The sequence below is a fragment of the Homarus americanus genome, unplaced genomic scaffold, assembly GCF_018991925.1.
Source record: "Homarus americanus isolate GMGI-L3 unplaced genomic scaffold, GMGI_Hamer_2.0 scaffold45562, whole genome shotgun sequence".
Classification (NCBI taxonomy): Eukaryota; Metazoa; Arthropoda; class Malacostraca; order Decapoda; family Nephropidae; genus Homarus; species Homarus americanus.
The window spans coordinates 6,619,823-6,642,744 of NW_024744839.1; the positions used below are offsets into that span (position 1 = coordinate 6,619,823).

At 43.7% G+C, this 22,922-nt stretch overlaps 1 protein-coding gene across 1 annotated transcript in view; it reads left to right on the forward strand.

Moving 5' to 3' along the window:
- Nucleotides 1-22,922, forward strand: part of LOC121878108 (potassium/sodium hyperpolarization-activated cyclic nucleotide-gated channel 3-like) — a 106,286-nt gene that overhangs the window by 34,993 nt on the left and 48,371 nt on the right. Inside the window, exons 7-9 of the mRNA XM_042384099.1 lie at nucleotides 7,045-7,208; nucleotides 17,815-17,951; nucleotides 22,835-22,849. Of these exons, the coding sequence (XP_042240033.1) occupies nucleotides 7,045-7,208; nucleotides 17,815-17,951; nucleotides 22,835-22,849 (316 nt within the window). The remainder of the gene's footprint in view (nucleotides 1-7,044; nucleotides 7,209-17,814; nucleotides 17,952-22,834; nucleotides 22,850-22,922) is intronic.

Here is a 22,922-nt window from a genome sequence, read left to right on the forward strand (position 1 = left end):
GGTGGTTGTGGTTCAGTGGTAGTAGTACGGTGGTTGTGGTTCAGTGGTAGTAGTGTACGGTGTTTATGGTTCAGTGGTTGTGGTCTGGTGGTTGTGGTACAGTGGTTGTGGTACGGTGGTTGTGGTACAGTGGTTGTGGTTCAGTGGTTGTGGTTCAGTGGTAGTAGTACGGTGGTTGTGGTTCAGGTGTTGTGGTTCAGTGGTAGTAGTACGGTGGTTGTGGTTCAGTGGTAGTAGTACGGTGTTTATGGTTCGGTGGTTGTGGTCTGGTGGTTGTGGTACAGTGGTTGTGGTACGGTGGTTGTGGTTCAGTGGTGGTAGTAGTACGGTGGTTGTGGTTCAGTGGTTGTGGTTCAGTGGTTGTGGTTCAGTGGTTGTGGTACAGTGGTTGTGGTACAGTGGTTGTGGCAGTGGTTGTGGTACAGTGGTTGTGGTTCAGTGGTTGTGGTACAGTGGTTGTGGTACAGTGGTTGTGGTTCAGTGGTTGTGGTACAGTGGTTGTGGTTCAGTGGTTGTGGGTACAGTGGTTGTGGTTCAGTGGTTGTGGTACAGTGGTTGTGGTACAGTGGTTGTGGTACAGTGGTTGTGGTACAGTGGTTGTTGAGTTAGCAGTTGTGGTACAGGTTTTGTATAGTATCCAGATCATACTAGAAAGAATAGGTTAGATTAGGATGGGGGATCACCTGAAGATTAGCCACTCCAGCTTATTTCACCTGACGATTGACCACTCCAGCTTATTTCACCTGACGATTGACCATCCTAACGCTACCTGGAGGTTCGGTTAGGCTAGATTAGGTTGGGTCAGGTTTATCTAGATTACATTTGGTTAGGTTAATTTAGCTTAGGTTAGGTTAGATTAAGTGAGGTTACGTTAGATTAGTTTAACTTTACGTTAAAGTAGTTAATCTTCAGGTGAAATAAGCTTGAGTGAAATAAGCTGGAGTGGCTAATTTTCTGGTAAAATAAGCTGGAGTGGCTAATTTTATGGTAAAATAAGCTGGTGTGGCTAATTTTATGGTAAAATAAGCTGACGCGGTTAATCTTCAGTTGCAATAAGCTGGAGTGGCAATTCAGGTGATCCGGTTGAGACTTATTATGCCCGGGAGCCAATCGGCCCGCACTGAATGCTGAGAGAGGTGATGGCCGCCTCCCTGTGTGGGGTGTAGCGCTTCATCTTCCTGGAAAATCACTTGAAACCAAAACTGTGCAAACTTGACGAGAACAAATTTAATTGGCTTTCGGAAGTTAGAATAAATTAGTTTATTATCTTTTTACATCATCATTATTATTATGATGACAATGTATATTATTATTACATATTATTATTATTATTATTATTATTATTATTATTATTATTATTATTATTGTATGACTTTAGTGCAGTAAATTAATGTTGTGTGAAACAATAGGTCGGCAGTATTTTCCCGCTAACTGGGAGCTGCTCGTGGTGGGATGATTCTGTGAGCGTGTACTGTATATACAGTACATACATACATACATTACATACATACATTACATACATACAGACATACATACATACAGTACCGAAGCTACTCAATAGAGCACCATTAACTAATGACAGTGGGAGATTACAATGGACCTGACATCTCAATTTAATACAGTCATATTGTCCTCTCTCTCTCGGAAGATATTTTTTTCAATCGTCCTTTTATACGTTAGTTCCTTCAGTGGTCACTTCTTTCACTTATACATTCATTTCTTCTCTCGTTAATTCATTGATTCATTCATTCATTGTTTCGTTCATTCACTCATTCTTTCCATTCTTGTTCATCCGTTCATTAATTTTTCTTTCAGGGGTTCACTCGGGGTCATCCCTTCGTGAATTAATGTATCCCTTCAGGCATGTGTTCAGTTGTTCATTCATTCATGCTTCAATCTGCTATGTATGCACAGAGCCATATCTTTGTTTGTATAATTTATTTATGATCCAGTGGTTGTGGGCCGGTGGTTGTGGTACAGTGGTGGTGGTACAGTGATCGTGGTACAGTGGTTGTGGGCCTGTAGTTGTGGTAGTGATTATGAGCCAGTGGTGCAGTGGCTGTGGACCGGTAGTTGTGGTACAGTGGTTATGAGCTGGTGGTTGTGGTACAGTGGCTGTGGTACAGTGGCTGTGGGCTGGTAGTTGTGGTACAGTGGTTGTGGTACAGTGATTATGAGCCGGTGGTTGTGGTACAGTGGTTGTGGTACAGTGGCAGTGGGTTGTGGTGATGGTGGTAGCGGGCACTTAGTGGTAAGTACCACAACACTGGTAACGGGGAACGGGTAATGGTAACGAGGTAAGGCATCATAATAGAAACGGGACGGGTAATGGTAACGGTCGGGTAATGGTATCAAGCTAACGCATCATAATGGTAACGGGACGGATAATGGTAACGAGGTAAGGCATCATAATGGCAACGGGCCAGAGGTGCAGGACCCAACAGTTCGGACAGGGAGTAATCTGGTAGGCGTAACGAGGCGGCTAACTGACTGCCAGGCGACGTGGGATTTACACTTTGTTTCTCTACCCGTCATGACCACCGGGGTATTTTTGGCTTTCACAGCAGTGCACGACCCTCCCTCCCTCCTCCCTCTCTCTCTCTTCTCTCCCTCCCACCACCCCTTCCCTCCTTCGCTATTATCATCCCTCCCTTCCTCCTTCTCCTCTTCCTCCTTCCCACCACCCCTTTCTTCTCTCCACTCCTCCCCTCCTGCTTGCCTCGTCCCTCTTACTCTCCCTTGTTGTACTCATTGGCTCCCTTCTCGCCAGGATGTACTCACGTAACCTTCCATCTACCCAGGTCGACTTGAGGTTGATGGTGGGTGATGTTAGTGTGTTGGGGAGGAGAGTTGTGGTTGGGAGGGAGAGTTAGTGTGTTGGGAGGGAGAGTTAGGGTTGGGAGGGAGAGTTAGTGGTTGGGGAGGAGAGTTAGGTGGGGAGGAGAGTAGGGTTGGGAGGGAGGTTAGTTGTTGGGGAGGAGGTAGGGTTGGGGAGGGAGAGTTAGTGTGTTGGGAGGGAGAGTTAGTGTGTTGGGGAGGGAGAGTTAGTGTGTTGGGAGGGAGAGTTAGTGTTGGGAGGGAGAGTTAGTGTGTTGGGGAGGAAGAGTTAGTGTGTTGGGGAGGAGAGTTAGTGTGTTGGGGAGGGAGAGTTAGTGTGTTGGGGAGGAGAGTTAGTGTGTTGGGGAGGGGAGTTAGTGTTGGGGAGGGAGAGTTAGTGTGTGGAGGAGAGTTAGTGTGTTGGGGAGGGAGGTTAGTGTGTTGGAGGGAGAGTTAGTGTGTTGGGAGGGAGAGTTAGTGTGTTGGGGAGGGAGAGTTAGTGTGTTGGGGAGGAGAGTTAGTGTGTTGGGGAGGGAGAGTTAGTGTGTTGGGGAGGGAGAGTTAGTGTGTTGAGAGGGAGAGTTAGTGTGTTGGGGAGGGAGAGTTAGTGTGTTGGGGAGGGAGAGTTAGTGTGTTGGGGAGGGAGAGTTAGTGTGTTGGGGGGAGAGTTAGGGTGTTGGGGAGGGAGAGTTAGTGTGTTGGGGAGGAGAGTTAGTGTGTGGGGAGGGAGAGTTAGTGTGTTGGGGAGGGAGGGGGGGGGTGTTGGGGAGGGAGTTAGTGGTTGGGGAGGGAGAGAGGTGTGTTGGGGAGGGAGAGTGGTTGGGGAGGAGAGTAGTGTGTTGGGAGGGAGGTTAGTGTGTTGGGGAGGGAGAGTTAGTGTGTTGGGGAGGAGAGTTAGTGTGTTGGGGAGGAGAGTTAGTGTTGGGGAGGGAGAGTTAGTGTGTTGGGGAGGGAGAGTTAGTGTGTTGGAGGGAGAGTTAGTGTGTTGGGGAGGGAGAGTTAGTGTGTTGGGAGGGAGAAGGGTGGGGAGGAGAGTTAGTGTGTTGGGGAGGGAGAGTTAGTGTGTTGGGGAGGGAGAGTTAGTGTTGGGGCGGGAGAGTTAGTGTGTTGGGGAGGGAGAGTTAGTGTTGGGGGGAGAGTTAGTGTGCTGGGAAGGGAGAGTTAGTGTGTTGGGGACGGAGAGTTAGTGTGTTGGGGAGGGAGAGTTAGTGTGTTGGGGAGGGAGAGTTAGTGTGTTGGGGAGGGAGAGTTAGTGTGTTGGGGAGGGAGAGTTAGTGTTGGGGAGGAGAGTTAGTGTGTTGGGGAGGAAGAGTTAGTGTGTTGGGAGGGAGAGTTAGTGTGTTGGGGAGGAGAGTTAGTGTGTGGGGAGGGAAGTGTGTTGGGAGGGAGAGTTAGTGTGTTGGGGAGGGAGAGTTAGTGTGTTGGGGAGGGAGAGTTAGTGTGTTGGGGAGGGAGAGTTAGTGTTGGGGGGAGGTTGTGTTGGGGAGGGAGAGTTAGTGTGTTGGGGAGGGAAAGTTAAAGTAGGTACTTGTAGTGTGTGTGTGCGCGTGGGTACTGCACATATGAATTTGGCATTGTTTGAAAAGTTAGTGTTTGTCTGTCTGTTTGTCTGTATGTATGTATGTATGTATGTATGTATGTATGTATGTATGTATGTATGTATGTATGTATGTATGTATGTATGTATGATTTCAGTGAAGGTCTGGTGCAACGGCCAGCACACTCGCCTCACAAGATAGTTACTCTGGGTTCGATCCTCTGGTATGTTGATGCTATGGACAAGTTCCTTTATGTCATTTGCCTCTGTCTACCCAGCAGTAATTGAGTTCATGAATGTTTATCGATATGATGATTGTGTTCCGGGATAATGATTAACATAGAGAAGTTGGTGAGTTTTCCGTTCTTCTTAAATTTTTCCTTGACTGTGTGTGTATGTATGTAGGTATGTGTATGCAGATGTATGTATATGTATGCATGTGTATGTATGCATGTGTGTTTGTTGTTACGTGTGTTTGTATGTGGATATTGTTGCCTCCACTCTTACAAACCACTAGACCCTAAACTCCTTCTCTTTTCTTCGCTTGAACGTTGCTGTCGTTCCTTTCGCCAGTTGCTTCCTCGCATCGTCCCTCCGCAACACCTTTGGGTCCGTCTCTCTCTTGATTTGCACTACAGCTTTCCTCGCCAGTATTCTTAAAACTGACACTTGTACCGCCTTACAGCCAGAGTCAGGATTCATAAAGATTCTTTTCTCACTATTTTGTGCTAAATGAATGTATATAGTTAAATTAGAGTATTGGTGTTTTGCATGATCTGAAAAATGGCAGATGAATTTTAATGTGGACAAATATATAGTACTTAGTCTAGGAGATATAAACAGAGAAACCAGATAACAAATGAACAACGTTGCTATAGACAAATCTTACTATGAGAAAGATTTAGGAGTAATGATAAGTAGGAATTTTAAACAAAGACAACGATATGTATTTGCACGAAACAAGGCTAACAAAGGAGTGTTAGTTACAAGACTAGCGAGGTTATCCTAAAACTATATCTTGAGCTTGTGAAACCTCACTTGGATTACGCGGTTCAGTTCTGGTCACCGTACTACAGAATGGATACCCTAGAAACAATTCAGAGGGGATGACAAGACTAATCCCGGTCATTAAGAACCTTGAGTACAGCGACTGGTTTAAAGCATCTCAATCTGCACTCCTTCGAGAGACGTAGAGTGAGGGGCGATATGATCGAGGTGTATAAATGGAAGTCAGGGCTAAACAAAAGTAATATAACAAAGGTATCCAAACTATCCAACCAGGAGCGAACTCGTAGCAATGGTTTTAAATGGACAAATTTAGATTTAGGCGCGAAATAGGTAAACATTCGTTTGGAAATAGAGTAGTGGATGAATGGAACAAGTTACCAAACATCATCATTTACTCGAACACGCTGGGTAGCTTCAAATATAGGTTGGACGGATATATGAGTAATAGTTGCTGGGTGTAAACGGGACTGATGGGCCAAAAGGCCCGCTGCAGTTTCCTCCATTCTTTGTTCTTATGTTTGTATAGCTTTATATTTCAGTTTAATTGAGCAAGTTAAGTTAATCCTTATTATATATATATATATATATATATATATATATATATATATATATATATATATATATATATATATATATATATATATATATATATATATATATATATATATATTATTTTCCTAATTTTCGTAATGGCCTTGCCAAGGGAAGAAGGCCAGAGGCCTGTGTGGGATCCTTCCATTGTTCTTGATAGTCTTGTCAAGGGCTACTTTAAAGCCTGTTACTGCCTCGCTTCCATAGCTTGTAGATTGTTCCATAGGTCTACCACCCACTGTGTGAAGAATTACTTCATATTAGTCCTGCATGGCATCTTGGCCACCTTGAAGTTGTCCTCTCGTGTTGGTGGTGTGTGCCATCAGGAAAAAATGGCATAAATTCATGTTTTCCATCCCTTTCAAGATTTTTAATGTCATTAAGATCCGCCTTGCTGTTTCTTGCCTGAAGAGTTGTCAGTCTTGAGGCCATCAGTCCTAAGGCCCTCAATCTACTTGGATAATCGAAATTATCTAGTCTTGTAATCATCATGGTCGATCTTTGTTGCAACTTTCCTAGGGATGTTATTTTTGTCTGACAGTAAGGTTTCCCTCCCTGTATACAGTATATAATCCAGATGGGGACTTACGAGACTTAAAACCTGATGAACATTTTTCATGTCTTTGTATGTGAAGGTTCGTCTAATAATTCCTAAACTTATGTTGGCTTTTTTCACTCCTGCTTCCACTTTTTCGCCATTTTATTACTGGGTGCATCTCGGGGTAGGGAAACCGTCTTGTAAACTTTACCTGCCAGTGATGAACTGTGTGTGGCAGATCCTGTTCTGGTATTATAATCAGAAAGTAAATTGTAGTGAATGATACTATACGTTATGAATAATTAGATAATGGTAAGTACTGTTACTATAAACAGGTTAATGATAGATACTATTACCACAAACAATTAAATTATTGGTAATGGATATGGTTACTCTAAAGAACTAAGTTAATGGTCAAAGGTGTAGTACTATAAGCAATAACTAGTTATAGCAAGTTAAGGATAAATATTAATCTAAACAGTTAAGGGCAGGTGTCCCATGTTCTATAAGTGTCCTGCACAACAAGGCATTAACAGTGTTTCTCTTGTTTCAGATTCTACTGGGACCTGTGCATGTTGTTCCTGCTGGTAGCCAACCTCATCATCCTGCCGGTGGCCATCTCCTTCTTCAATGACGACCTCTCCACTCGCTGGATCGCCTTCAACTGCCTCTCTGACACAATATTTCTCATAGACATTGTCGTCAATTTTAGAACGGGTGAGTTATCCTCTGGGGGTGAAGTCTTATGTGGGAGTTCTGCGAGGTACTGCTTGTTTTCCCCTTTTGTTTTGGTGTGACGTCACGAGGTTTCATAGGTTGTGGTCAGGGGATGTAGAGAGTATATTCCTTGGCTGTGGTGCCGCAGATGTTGTCATTTTATGGCGTCAAGACCGTGGCACCACTGTATTTTTTGTGGATTATATTAATGGCATTATTAATTGTGACTGATGATTTTCTCTTTCAAAAGTGAATCCGATAATTGAAAAATTTACATAAATAGATGGATTGAGAAATTGATAAAATTGACATATATAAATGGATAGATATATAGATAGATAGACAAAACAAAGAAAAGAGAAATGATAAAGAAAACAAGAAAGGAAAGAAAGAAACCGTACCACAGATAACTTCAGGGATCCTTCATATCAAACCTGTTGAGACGGACCATCTGGTGAGAGGTTCAGTGAGGCGAGGAGTACGGAGGCTGGGACCAGCTCACAGAAGACCGAGAATCAAATGGTCGACTCCTTCCTGGTTTAACCTGGTTGTGTTAGCCAAGATAAGGAAATCGCAATGGGGGTTCAGAGTTAATATATATATATATATATATATATATATATATATATATATATATATATATATATATATATATATATATATATATATATATATATATATATATATATATATATAAAGAGGTCGTTAGGTCGTGTTTGTGGGTGTACGAATTAATAACATTCAACTTTGAACCTCTAAATGCATAAGTACAAACATTCAGACCTTCATTCTTGTGGTAAGTTGAGAGGTTCAAAGTTGGACCCGACCCACCTGACGCCACCTAACCTGATGTATCGTAACTAATATCTAAAACATAAACTGGAAAATCTCCAAGTAATTTTTAGCTGCTGGTATTGTTGGACAGACGTAAAGATGACGTCACCGCCTAAATATTAAATAACCTCGTGAGTGAAAGCATACACACTGGCCCTCGTTACGTTCCTATTTGTTAATGATGACGTCAGGAGCTTGCCACACGTAAGGCTAATGAGGCTGGTGTGAGCGGGAGATGTTAATGGTTCAGACCTCCTCATAACCTGCTGCTACACCTCCCTCATATAATTAACCTGCAACCGTGCGTCATTAACCGTAACTACGGAGTCATTAACATATACAAATATGAGTTTGGTCCGTGCTACTTGAACTTCAGGCCATAGAGATGAAACCAAAGGGTCGATTAATTTATTTCGCTAAGTGAGGCTTAAGTTATAAACGCATGATTATACCACAACACATCACATGTGTTACTGTATATGTCGACTCGATGACACACTAGTGCCTATTCACACTCACCCGCCCACACTTACCCGCCCACACTCACCCGCCCACTCTCACCAATCAACTCACCCACATTAGCCCACACTCATCTAATCACACATTTCCTGAGCACTCGAACTCGTGTGTGTGTGTGTGTGTGTGTGTGTGTGTGTGTGTGTGTGTGTGCCACGATACATAAACCTTTGTTAGATGAGCGTCAATGGCGGTCACCAGTGCTACGTGTTGCCTCCAGTGCTACGTGTTGGCTACGTGTTGCTCCAGTGGCACGTGTTGCCTCTAGTGCTACTGGTTGCCCAGTGTTACGTGTTGCCTCCAGTGCTACGTGTTGCCTAGTGCTACGTGTTGCCCAGTGCTGCTGCCTCCAGTGCTACGTGTTGCCTCTAGTGCCACGTGTTACCCCAGTGCTACGTGTTTCCTCCAGTGCTACGTGTTGCCTCCAGTGCTACGTGTTGCCTCCAGTGCTACGTGTGTTGCCTCTAGTGCTACGTGTTGCCTCCAGTGCTACGTGTTGCCTCCAGTGCTAAGGTGTTGCCTCTAGTGCTACGTGTGTTGCCCAGTGTTACGTGTTGCCTAGTGCGGCCTCAGTGCGCATGTTGCTCCAGTGTTACATGTTGCTTCCAGCACGTGTTGCCTCCAGTGCTACGTGTTGCCAGTGCCACGTGTTACCTCCAGTGCTATGTTGGCTCCAGTGCTACGTGTTGTCTAGTGCCGTGTTGCTCCAGTGCTACGTGTTGCCTCTAGTGCTACGTGTTGCTCCCAGTGTGTTGCCTCCAGTGCTAAGGTTTGGCTCTAGTGCTACGTGTTGTCGCCCAGTGTTACGTGTTGCCTCCAGTGCTACGTGTTGCCTCTAGTGCTGCGTTGCCTCCAGTGTTACATGTTGCTCCAGTGCTACGTGTTGCCTCCAGTGCTACGTGTTGCCTCCAGTGCTACGTGTTGCCTCTAGTGCCACGTTGCCTCCAGTGCTACGTGTTGCCTCCAGTGCTACGTGTTGCCCAGTGCTACGTGTTGCCTCCAGTGCTACGTGTTTGCCTCCAGTTGCGGTGTTGCCTCTAGTGCTACGTGTTGCCTCAGTGTTACGTGTTGGCTCCAGTGTTGCGTGTTGCCTCAGTGCTGATGTTGCTCCAGTGCTAAGGTGTTGCTCCAATGCTACGTGTTGCCTCCAGTGTTACGTGTTGCTCCAGTGTTACGTGTTGCCTCCAGTGCTACGTGTTGCCTCTGGTGCTACGTGTTTGCCTCCAGTGCCAAGGTGTTGCCTCTAGTGCTACGTGTTGCCTCCAGTGTTACGTGTTGCCCGTGGTGCTACGTGTTGCCTCCAGTGCTACGTGTTGCCTCTAGTGCTACGTGTGTTGCCTCCAATGCTAAGGTGTTGCCTCTCGTGCTACGTGTTGCCCAGTGTTACGTGTTGTGCCTCCAGTGTTACGTGTTGCCTCCAGTGCTACGTGTTGCCTCCAGTGCTAAGGTGTTGCCTCTAGTGCTACGGTCTTGCCCAGTGTTACGTGTTGCCTCCAGTGCTACGTGTTGCCCCTTAGTGCTACGTGTTGCCTCCAGTGTTACATGTTGCTTCCAGTGCTACGTGTTGCCTCCAGTGCTACGTGTTGCCTCGTGCCGTGTTGCCTCTAGTGCTACGTGTTGCTCCAGTCCCGTGTTACCTCCAGTGCTACGTGTTGCCTCCAGTGGTACGTGTTTGTTTAGTGCTACGTGTTGCCTCCAGTGCTACGTGTTGCCTCCAGTGCTACGTGTTGCCTCCAGTGCTACGTGTTGCCTCTAGTGCTACGTGTGCCTCCAGTCCTACGTACCCAGTGCTACGTGTTGCCTCCAGTGCTAAGTGTTGCCTCCAGTGTTAGGCTGCTCTAGTGCTACGTGTTGCCTCCAGTGCTACGTGTTGCCTCTAGTGCTACGTGTTGCCCCACCTACGTGTTACCTCCAGTGCATGTGTTACCTCCAGTGCTACGTGTTGCCTCTAGTGCTACGTGTTGCCTCCAGTCTTACGTGTTACCCAGCTGGGTGTTGCCTCCAGGTTAAGTGTTGCCTCCAGCGTTATGTTGCCTCCAGTGTTAAGTGTTGCCTCCAGTGTTAAGTGTTGCCCCAGTGCTAAGTGTTGCCCAGTGTTAAGTGTTGCCTCCAGTCTTAAGTGTTGTTCCCAGTGCTAGTGTTGCCTCCAGTGTTAAGTGTTGCCTCCAGCGTTAAGTGTTGCTTCCAGTGCTGAGTGTTGCCTCCAGTGTTAAGTGTTGCCTCCAGTGCTAAGTGTTGCCTCCAGTGTTAAGTGTTGCCCAGCGTTAAGTGTTGCCCAGTGTAAGTGTTGCCCAGTGCTAGTGTTGCTCCAGTGTTGTTGCCCCAGTGCTAAGTGTTGCCCAGTGTTAAGTGTTGCCTCCAGTGTTAGCGCTGCCCAGTGTGCTGTCCCATGTTGCGTTGCCTCAGTGCAAGTGTTGCCTCCAGTGTTAAGTGTTGCCCTGCGTGTTGCCTCAGTGTTATGTTGCCCAGTGTTAAGTGCTGCTTCCAGTGCTGTTGCCTCAGTGTTGGTTGCCTCAGAGTGTTGCTCCAGTGCTGTGTTGCTCAGTGCGGTTGCTCCAGGTTGTGCCTCCAGTGTTAAGTGTTGCCCAGTGCAAGTGTTGCTTCCCAGTGTTAAGTGTTGCTCCCAGTGCTAAGTGTTGCCTCCAGTGTTAAGTGTTGCCCAGTGTTAAGTGCTGCTTCCAGTGCTAAGTGTTGCCTCCAGTGTTAAGTGTTGCCTCCAGTGCTAAGTGTTGCCTCAGTGTTAAGTGTTGTTCCAGTGCTAAGTGTTGCCTCCAGTGTTAAGTGTTGCCTCCAGTGTTAAGTGTTGCTTCCAGTGCAAGTGTTGCCTCCAGTGTTAAGTGCTCCCAGTGTTAAGTGTTGCTCCCAGTGCTAAGGTTGCCCAGTGGGTGCTTCCAGTGCTAAGGTTTCAGTGTTAAGGTCCAGTGTTAGCGTTGCTCCAGTGCTAAGTGTTGCCTCCAGTGCTGGAAGTGGCTCCAGTGTTGCGTTGCCTCCAGTGTTAAGTGTTGCCTCCAGTGTTGCTGCCTCCAGTGCTAAGTGCCAGGTAGTGTTGAGTTGCGGTTGTGTTGCCTCCAGTGTTAAGTGCTACCCAGTGTTAAAGTGTTGCTTCAGTGTTAAGTGTTGCCTCCAGTGGTGATGTTGCCTCCAGTGCTAAGTGTTGCCTCATTGCTAAGTTTTGGTTAGTGTTAAGTGTTGCCTCCAGTGTTAAGTGTTGCCTCAGTGTTAAGTGTTGCTCCAGTGTAAGTGTTGCCTCAGTTTTAAGTGTTGCCTCCAGTGTTAAGTGTTGCCTCCAGTCTTAGTGTTGTTCAGTGCTGTGTTGCCTCCAGTGTTAAGTGTTGCCTCCAGCGTTAAGTGTTGCTTCCAGTGCTGGTGTTGCCTCCAGTGTTAAGTGTTGCCTCAGTGCTAGTGTTGCCTCAGTGTTAAGTGTTGCTCCAGCGTTAAGTGTTGCCTCCAGTGTTAAGTGTTGCCTCCAGTGCTAAGTGTTGCCTCAGTGTTAAGTGTTGCTCCAGTGCTAAGTGTTGCCTCCAGTGTTTAAGTGTTGCCTCCAGTGTTAAGTGCTGCTTCCAGTGCTAAGTGTTGCCTCAGTGTTAAGTGTTGCCTCGGTTGTGTTGCCTCAGTGTTAAGTGTTGCTCCAGTGCTAAGTGTTGCCTCAGTGTTAAGTGTTGCCTCAGTGTTAAGTGCTGCTTCCAGTGCTAAGTGTTGCCTCCAGTGTTAAGTGTTGCCTCCAGTGTTAGTGTTGCTCCCCGGTGCTAAGTGTTGCCTCCAGTGTTAAGTGTTGCCTCCAGCGTTAAGTGTGCCTCCAGTGTTAAATGTTGCCTCCAGTGCTAAGTGTTGCCTCAGTGTTAAGTGTTGCTCCCAGTGCTAAGTGTTGCCTCCAGTGTTAATGTTGCCTCCAGTGTTAGTTGCTTCAGTCTAAGTGTTGCCTCAGTGTTAAGTGTTGCTCCAGTGCTAAGTGTTGCCTCCAGTGTTAAGTGTTGCTCCCAGTGCTAAGTGTTGCCTCCAGTGTTAAGTGTTGCCTCAGTGTTAGTGTGCTTCCAGTGCTAAGTGTTGCCTCCAGTGTTAGTGGCGCCTCCAGTGTTAGTGTTGCTCCCAGTGCTAAGTGTTGCCTCAGTGTTAATGCTGCTTCCAGTGCTAAATGTTGCCTCAGTGTTAAGTGTTGCCTCAGTGTTATGTTGCCTCCAGTGCTAGTGTTGCTCCAGTGCTATGTTGCCTCAGTGCTAGTGTTTGCCTCCAGTGTTATGTTGCCTCCAGTGTTAGTGTTGCTCAGTGTTTGCCCAGTTATGTTGAGTTAGTGTTAAGTGTTGCCTCCAGTGTTAAGTGCTACCTCCAGTGTTAAGTGTTGCTTCCAGTGTTAAGTGTTGCCTCCAGCGTTAAGTGTTGCCTCCAGTGCTAAGTGTTGCCTCCATTGCTAAGTTTGAGTTAGTGTTAAGTGTTGCCTCCAGTGTTTTGCTCCAGTGTTAAGTGTTGCTCTATGTTGCTCTTGCTAAGTTTGCTCAGTGTTAAGTGTTGCCTCCAGTGTTAAGTGTTGCCTCCAGTGTTAAGAGTTGAGTCAGCGGTACGTGTTGCAACCAGAGGTACAGTGCGGTGTTGCCTCAGACAAGACGAACCTTACACACAATCAAAGAATTTAATTAATACTTTAATGAACCGGGCTGTAGGAACCTCAGTGACTTTCAAATTAGTTTTTTTTTTACCAAAGTCACATAAATTAATAATATATAATTTACTCCCCAACTGAGAATTAATTATTTAAATGTAGTTTCGCTGTTCATAGGCAACGTGTCACTTCACAAAGTATAAATACACGTCATCACATATGCTCCTGTAATATTAATGGCGCTGATAAAGATATTGTGTGTTTTAATGGGTGACATAAACCATTATATAGAGAACTGTGCCTGTTTATAGACTCGGACATCTCTCGTTATTTACTTCAATAACCGTTAATTGTCATATACTGTGTGTGGTAATTAGTGTTAAGCTGATGCTAGTGAGTAATATATCTGCTCATTACAAGGGATTTTTGTGTTAATTGTGTGTGTGTGTGTGTGTGTGTGTGTGTGTGTGTGTGTGTGTGTGTGTGTGTGTGTGTGTGTGTGTGTGTGTGTGTGTGGTAACAGAGGTAAATATGTCCATTGTTTCCTATATATGACAACACTAACCCTACTCCACCGTCCATATAGTTACCCTCATCAGCTTATTCCTTTACTCGCGGTGCGTACTGGTGACCACTGTCCACCTGGCCCCTCTAAATTCCCTTTACAGAAACAACAATTTGATGACATGATGGCTGGACGGGTCGTCAGTAACCAGCGGTGATTGTTAGCTAGTTAACGAGGTCATTCACTTGGCAAAATGTCCATTTGTGGTTAACAGTATTGGAGGTCGTGATTGGATCCTGGCTCTTGGTGAAGTCATACCTCGGGGTGAGCACGTGAATGTGTTACTGGCCACCCAAAGCCGCTCACCTGCAGGTATTGGCCACCCAGTGCCACCCACGTGCAGGTATTGGCCACCCAGCGCCACTCAGCTGCAGGTATTGGCCACTCAGATACAGATATTAGCCACCCAGAGCCGCTCACCTGCAGGTATGGGCCGCCCAGCGCCACCCACGTGCAGGTATTGGCCAACCAGCGCCACTCAGCTGCAGGTATTGGCCACTCAGATGCAGATATTAGCCACCCAGAGCCGCTCACCTGCTGATATTGGCCACCCAGCGCCACTCAGCTGCAGGCATTGGCCACCCAGCGCCACCCATCTGCTGGTACAGTTTATAGGCTACTGCTTTGTAAAGGCTGGACAAGACCATTAAGGCCGCCAGAGTTACAGTAAACCTTGACTCATCTTAAGGCTACTGACGTCTATGTATGTACAGTAGGTTCCTCCCCGTCCCAGCCTGGGTGTTACTATGGATTAACCATGTTTTCCAGGTGATGTTTCCACTGATGATAACGGTACATACAAACATTATCTCGTACCCGAGTCTGTAAATATATTCCACGTTACACAAAGCAGAATAAACATACAGTACTTTTCTATAGCGTCAGTCTTACGATATAAAACTGCACAACTAATACGAACAATGTATTCATGGTGGGATGAGGAATGCTGTTTACTTCACATAAATTATAATACTTACTGGAGGTTAATACTGCGCCTCCTACATTTTTGTTCCATTCTCCTATTTTGAATTTTTATGACAAGTATTATTTGATGACAGTGGAGGCTGGTGTATGTGTGCCCGGCGGCCACCACACAGCCTCAGCCTATCACCACACTTCAATAGTGAAATATTTCACCTTGTTTACCTGAGGTGAACATTACTGTAAGCTACATCAAACAACACGTCCCTTTAACCAGCGATCACTGAGGGATGCCTTTAGTGTACCTTGTGTATTGCTAAATGTTTACTTTCTGGTTCATGAATAATCCAGCTTGTGATCTTATTAAAAACAGGTAAACAACAACAGCTAGACAGCACGGGAGAAATTTACCAACGAAATATTTGATGCACACAAGCCTAGTCATTCCTTTATTTCTCTATTCGCTATACAATACTCCTAGTCATCCCTCTGTGGCTTTAACATACCTCAAGCTCCCATATTATGACTCTTAGGGTGCGTTAACTTCTCCACCAGTCGACGAAGTTCCATGTTGTTGTCCCCCAGTCGGAGAGTAACCGACCTGATGTGACTCTTATCAAAACACAATCCATACTTTATACTCATGTGTAGAAATTCTTATCTTAGGGTAATATTAAATAATACCTTAAGATAAGTTTTATAATCCAGATTTTAATTATTCTTATTAAATTTGCGTTGTTATTGTTCCTGGTGTGTATTTAACGTGATAGTCTTATTTATATTATTACCATCAGTCTTAGGAATTGTGTTTGCCATGCTATTTTGGGAGGGATGTTATTATTCTGCATTTGTTCACTGCATTACACACACACACACACACACACACCTGCATATTTACTTAAGCACATATAATCTCTCTCTCTCTCTCTCTCTCTGTCTCTCTCTCTCTCTCTCTCTCTCTCTCTCTCTCTCTCTCTCTCTCTCTCTCTCTCTCTCTCTCTCTCTCTCTCTCTCTCTCTCTCTCTCTCTCTCTCTCTCTCTGTGAACCCAGGCACTTTACTCTTGACAATTGACCTCAATTTACCCTTCAGCCACAGATATACTGTATATGAAACCCCTCCCCCTCAGCCCCTCGCCCTGCTCCCTCCCCCTCCCCCTTCCCATCGTCCCCTCCCAGAGTTGAAACCTGGATTAAATTGTCCTTTGTAAATGCTTCTATTCAGCCACATTGAGTCAGGTGATGAGGATGTACTCATTAGTAATCCTATGAGACTATGAGTTGGTCCAGTCATCAGTACTCAACAGTGCCTTCATACGGTACATCGCTTCCTTCATACATACATACATACATACATACATACATACACGTTGCAACAGAGCTACCCGTCGTATAAAACGTGTTCCCATTAATCTTATGTCACAATAGATTTAAACTTTATATTTTCAGGACTACGCGACAAAACATTACTGCAGTGGTAAGTGATGTCAACCTTTTGAGGACGATGGTTTAAACCACAACTCATGAGCACTTACACTGGTCATGAACACCCGTAATACGTGTTAATGAACAAAAAGCTCTCAGTTCCATTTATTCATGAACACTTTTTAAACTCATTTATCCCAAACCGAAGCTTGAACCTTGACCATATGAACACAGACCAGCAGTCGAAGGAAACACACAGTCAGCAGAGTGAATGACGGCAGCCACAGACAGACAGAAGAATCTGTCAGTAGTGAGTGAGGTGCCTTGTCACACCCAGAGAACCTGGCCGCTGCCTGGAGCTGATAGAAGCCTTGTGATCACTAATGGGTCCCCGTCACCTCGTAAAAGCTTTCGTTATACTGAAATTATAAAAAATAAAAATAAATTGCAACCTAAAGTACAGTTGTTCATTATCTAAAAAAAAAAACTGTTAACATGGCATAAAGATAATGATTTTTAAGTCATGTGGCTGACTTATACCCCGGAGAGCCACCAGGTGCACGTGTAATACAGGTTTAAAATAATGCACAGTGGGGCACAGTGCGAGAGTCAGGCGGAGAAGACGATGAACAAACAGCACGGACCAGTCTGCCTGTCTCTGACGCCGCATGCCATAAAGCTAATCTAACATAATAAAGTGTGGTTCAACCTGATGTGGGTAATGGTGGTAGAATAGAGTTGGAATTGTTGTGCTAATGTCAGTCGTCAGAAACCTCTCTTTATCGCATTACCCAAGGACTGAAATAAAGGCAGTTTTACAGACAATGCCTAGAATTGTGACGTCAGGTAGTCAGCCTTGGTCCTGGCGACTAGTTCTTGTTTCCTTCTACGTCACACGTCACAGATTGTCCTTGATACTCACCTGACAGTCCTCATGTTGACGTGTGAGCCGACCTGACACAAGACGTCAACTTTCATAACTCCCAACACTTCTCAGTCATTGTCTCCCCAAAATATGATGTTCCTCTCATTATTTCCTTAACCTTCCTTCCTTTTCTCCCCGAAACTCCTTTCGTCTCCCCAACTTTTCTTCTGTTAATAAAACTTCTCTTCTGTCTAACTTTCTGTCTACCCCCCCGGTCTTCTTCCCCCTCTCCTTAACCGCCCCCGCCCCTTTATCAATCAAACTATCTATTTATTCTTGTTTCCCCAACCTAACCTAACCTAACCTAACCATCTCTGTGGCTCGCAGATCTTTTCTTATTCTCCTCTGTTATCTCCCATCTCTATCTCTTTTCTCTACTCCCAATCTTCCAAGCTTTACTTTATTACTCCATTATTTTCCCAGCCGTGTGTCTGTCACAGCTGCTGTTCCTCTTAACTGCCGGCTCTCCGCCCAGTACCATTATCAGTGGGTGAGTCTCCTCCAGGGTCCTTCATCTCTATTGTTATCCTTAAATGAATCCCCATGAATATTCTCTTGTGGTATCGGTCACCCACACCTATGCTGTTTCCCTGCCGTGTGAGAGTTCTGCATCCTGCGTGGTTTCTCTTTTGTCCTGTTGTCCTCACGTTTGGGTACATCAGCCTGAGTGAAGTGTCTCATCTTTTCACTTGTCGTCGCGTCTACGAATACATCAAGGTAACGCGAGGAACGGGAGAGCGTCTCATCGTTTACCAGGTGTATGGGAACCCAGCAGCCTAATGTAAGATATTAGAATACCAAGCGTCTCATATAACCCTTCTTCCTCAGGTATAATGCAGCAAGACAACTCCGAGCAGGTGATCCTCGACCCCAAGTTGATCGCCAAGCACTACCTAAAGACGTGGTTCTTCCTCGACCTCATCTCCTCGGTGCCCCTCGACTACATCTTTCTCATATTCAACCAGGTAAAGAGGGTCCATGGCGGCGGCCTCCTCCCTTCTACACTCCATGTTGGTAGTCAGTGTTACGGTGTCGTGGTATTTTATATAGTGTTACCTCGGTGGTCCCGTGTGTACGTATCTCACTGATTATCTTCATTGTCACTCTCCTCTCAGACAACAGTTGTGCATGGGAGACGTTCATTATATTTTTTGGTAATTGTAGATATAAGTGTTATTGTTCACTTGGTTGGGTCACATTATTACAACTGGTCTGGTGTTGTGGTGTGAATGAAGCAGCCGCGTCTCAATGTCTCGATCAAACACTTGGTGGCATTAACGTAACCAAGTAATTTACGGACTCCATAAATTAATAAAATTATATAATCTATAAAAGGGGATAATTATTAAGCTGTCGTTTTTTTTTTGTTAAATCCGAAACAAAGAAATAAGATCTAAATTAAAGTATTAACAAGACTCGCTACTTAGATTATTTCCGCCGTGTGTGGATGTTGCCAGATGGGTGTTTCTTTCAGCATTAAATAGCAAAGTTTAACAGCCATGCGTAATGTTGTGACAGTTTTAAAGACATTCAACGGTTATAAAATTAATGTTTATCAGTCATATTATAATTTGAAATACCGAAAAAAATATATATCAATAGAGATGAAGCACTGACTGATTGAGTAAATCTTTTCTTATGAAACTATCATTAAATGTAAACAGTAATTCACAAATATCTTCATACGCCTAAACAGACATAAATTCCTCTTTGATAACATTTCTGTACACCAATAGTATCTTTGTTTGGTGATAATGACAGAATCTATCCCGTTTTGATACATTTCTCTTCATAACCTTATAATAATTTTGTTATCAGATGTACTACAACAAACAAATCAGACAGATATACAATTTATTGCTCACTTCCTGTGGTCCAGATTAAAAAATAATAATTGACAACGATTTACGGTATTAAATTCATACATGTTCTAATTAACTGTAATTTACTGCCATAAAAACTGTAATAGAGATATTATTCACTCTGGTCTCATCGTTCACGTCCTGTGGTCCGGATACCTAAAAGAAAAAAAGTAGAGGTGATCAAGGCAAGACGCCACAAGGGCCTCAGACGCTGATTAATGGAACACGGCGATGACTTGATTGAACCTCCCTGCTATATATCTCTCAGTGTCTCCCAGATCCTTCTGTGGCCTTGTGTATATAGAGGGTGATGGTGCTTATAGATCCTTCTCTTTACTCACCTCAGTCTCTCGTGTGTGTGTTTAAGAGTACATCATCGTCTGTTGTTTGGACTTCTCTCCAACTTATCTTCAAGGTTTTCTAACTTTTACTTGAAACTTATCTAAAACTTTCTTCGTTGCCCTGACTTCTTTCAGTGCTTACTACGTTGTCTTAGCTTCTTTCAGAGGCTTCCTACATTATCCTAGCTTCTTTCAGAGGCTTCCTACATTATCCTAGCTTCTTTCAGGGGCTTCCTACATTATCCTACCTTCTTTCAGAGGCTTCCTACATTATCCTAGCTTCTTTCAGGGGCTTCCTACATTATCCTACCTTCTTTCAGAGGCTTCCTACATTATCCTAGCTTCTTTCAGGGGCTTCCTACATTATCCTACCTTCTTTCAGAGGCTTCCTACATTATCCTAGCTTCTTTCAGAGGCTTCCTTCGTTCTCCTAGCTTCTTTCAGGGGCTTTCTACATTATCCTACCTTTTTTCAGAGGCTTCCTACATTATCCTAGCTTCTTTCAGGGGCTTCCTACATTATCCTAGCTTCTTTCAGGGGCTTCCTACATTCTCCTAGTGCCTGATAGTGACCTGGTATACATTTTGTTTGTCTCATTCAGTACTTAAGACTTGGTACTGTTTATAGTCACTGGCGTTTCTCTTCTTGTTAACTCAAGTGCATCTCATACCTCAGATACCTTTGAAGATGTCGTAGTTGCTTTGGGGATATTGTAGCTACTTTTGGGGATATTGTAGTTACCTTTGAGGATATTTTAGCTATTTTTGGAGGTATTGTAGTTACCTTTGAAGAGATTGTAGTTACTTCTGTGGATATTGTAGCTACTTTTGGAGATATTGTAGTTACCTTTGAAGAGATTGTAGTTACCTTTGAAGATATTGTAGTTACTTTATAGATATTGTAGTTACTTCTGGAGATACTGTAGTTACTTTTGAGGATATTGTAGTTACTTTTGAGGAGATTGTAGCTACTTTTGGAGATATTGTAGTTACCTTTGAAGATATTGTAGTTTCTTTTGAGGATATTGTAGTTACTTTTGAAGGTATTGTAGCTACTTTTGAGGATATTGTAGTTACTTTTGAAGTTAATGTATTTACTTTTGAGGGTATTGTTGTTACTTTTAGAGATATTGTAGTTACTTTTGGAGATACTGTAGTTACTTTTGAAGAGATTGTAGTTTCTGTTGAGGATAATGTAGTTACTTTTGAGGATATTGTAGTTACCTTTGAAGATATTGTAGTTACTTTTGAGGATATTGTAGTTACTTTTGAAGGTATTGTAGCTACTTTTGAGGATATTGTAGTTACTTTTGAAGTTAATGTATTTACTTTTGAGGGTATTGTTGTTACTTTTAGAGATATTGTAGTTACTTTTGGAGATACTGTAGTTACTTTTGAAGAGATTGTAGTTTCTGTTGAGGATAATGTAGTTACTTTTGAGGATATTGTAGTTACCTTTGAAGATATTGTAGTTACTTTTGAGGATTTGTAGTTACTTTTGATGATATTGATGTTACTTTTGAGGATATTGTAGTTACTTTTGAGGATAGTGAAGTTACTTTATTCAGGAACAGATTATGTACCTGTAGTTCCCCCAGGCGTGTCATGTCTCCCTCACTATTTCTCTTACCTCGGTCTCCTTAATTATCTCTCTGTCTCCTCAATTATCTCTCGGTCTCCTCAATTATCTCTCGGTCTTCTCAATTATCCCTTGGTCTCCTTAATTATCTCTCTGTCTCCTTAATTATCTCTCTGTCTCCTTAATTATCTCTCTGTCTCTTTAATTATCTCTCAGTCTCCTCAATTATCTCTCGGTCTCTTTAATTATCTCTCGGTCTCTTTAATTATCTCTCGGTCTCCTTAATTATCTCTCGGTCTCCTCAATTATTTCTCGGTCTCTTTAATTAGTTCTCTTGGTTGTCTCTTAATGTTCTCTTGGTATCCTAGTATCTCAAGAGTGTCGTTCGAATCCCTTAACTTCTCTTGTCTTCCGCCACTTAAGGTCACTCAAGTCACTCACTAAGTGTCACTTGAGTATTTAGTGGCGTGTAAGTACCTGGGAGTCACTTAATATCCAGTGACTTACTTGGTGTCAACAGTCACTTAACTTCACTAAATATATAAGAAAAATCATTGAAGTAAACGTGATTTTTTTTTTTTTTTTTTTTTGGTTTCTCAAGAAGTCCAGTCCAGTTAAGTGTCTGGGCCACTTTGGGTTTGAACAAAGAGTGCTAAACATCCTTGGCTATCCGGTGGTCTCGTATCTCTACAAAATGCGTCTTACCATGTAAATTTAGTCTGCTATGCGTTATTGAACTCTTGCAATAGTAGTTGTTAAGACAATTTGTGAATCAATCATAAAATGTGATTCTTGTTATCTAAATTATGGTCGACTTGTTTTCTGTGTTATCATCATCTGTTTTAATGATTATTATCGAGATTAAATGAGTAGTCACTAACACCACCACCCCTGTACTAACACCACCATCCCTGTACTAACACCACCACCCCTGTTAAAGCTTCTCTCCGTGGTACAGCTTACTCATCGTTGCCTCGGCTTAAAAATGTTGTAGCTTCCTCGTAGTATTTGGTCGACACGTGTTAAGTTAACCTCTCTCTCTCACACAGTAAAAAGGTGTGAAAATAAACTACAGTATATAGATTGTATTTGTTCAGTAATGTGCTAACACTCTTCTGTGCTTTACGCTTGAAGAGATTGTAATGTTTCCCTGTATTGTGGAGTTTCAACACTTTAGGATTATGGCAACGTATCTTAGTTTTGTATCCCACCTAGACGATTCTGAAAACCCATAAATCTCACAGAAGAAACCGATTGAATATGTTTGTACGAGGGACGACGATAGTACTATTCGTTATCTTGCGAAATTATAACTCTGTCGACATTTTACATCAGTGCGTGACCTCTAAGTCTGTCGCGTGATAGAGATTTTATTCGTAATGTTGGTACATACTTCTGGTAAATGTCAATTGTTAATCTCATCGGAGTGTGATTATGATTTTCTCTTCGTCGAGTTAGTTCGCCATACTGTGTTAGTCCCAGACCAAACTTGATTCGGTAAGTTGGTAGCCTCGCCCCCGGCACAGCATGAGGGCAAGAGGTGCAGCCGAGGAGGGAGGTGCATCGTCGTCTGGTCCAACTTTTCTCATAGGCTTGTACAATATATTTACCTCGTAACTTATGGTATAAGAAAATATTCTACTGTCTCACGTAATCCACAGCACAAAAATACGGTATCAAAATTGGCACCAAAAATTGCATTGTGCCCACAGACCTAGATGAGTTTTATTGTATCCTCGGTAAGATGAAAATTAATGTGTGAATCTTTGAGAAGCTGGAGGTTGGGCTGCAGTTATTGCTGTGTATCTTAACTACTGTATTTTGCTTTGTATAGTGTACATGTAGGATTGTTTCTTTAGCTCTATATACTTGACAACGCAGATTCTGGATAATGACTGTCTCTAATACCTTAGTATTTATTTCAAAATCTTTTACTCTTTAGACCAAAATTTTTCTAACATCCTTCACCTGGCACTTATCCTCTGTGTTGTGGTGCGAGAGAGTAGCAGCGCCCACCTCACCTCCACGTGTTCCTAATGTAATGTTTTCTTCCGTTTCTCTCTGCAGTATCGCGACAAAGAGGTATAAACCCGGCCAGCCTTATGTTAGAGGGGAGACTCCTTAGTTGTTGTTTGATTTGTCGTAGTTAACCTTG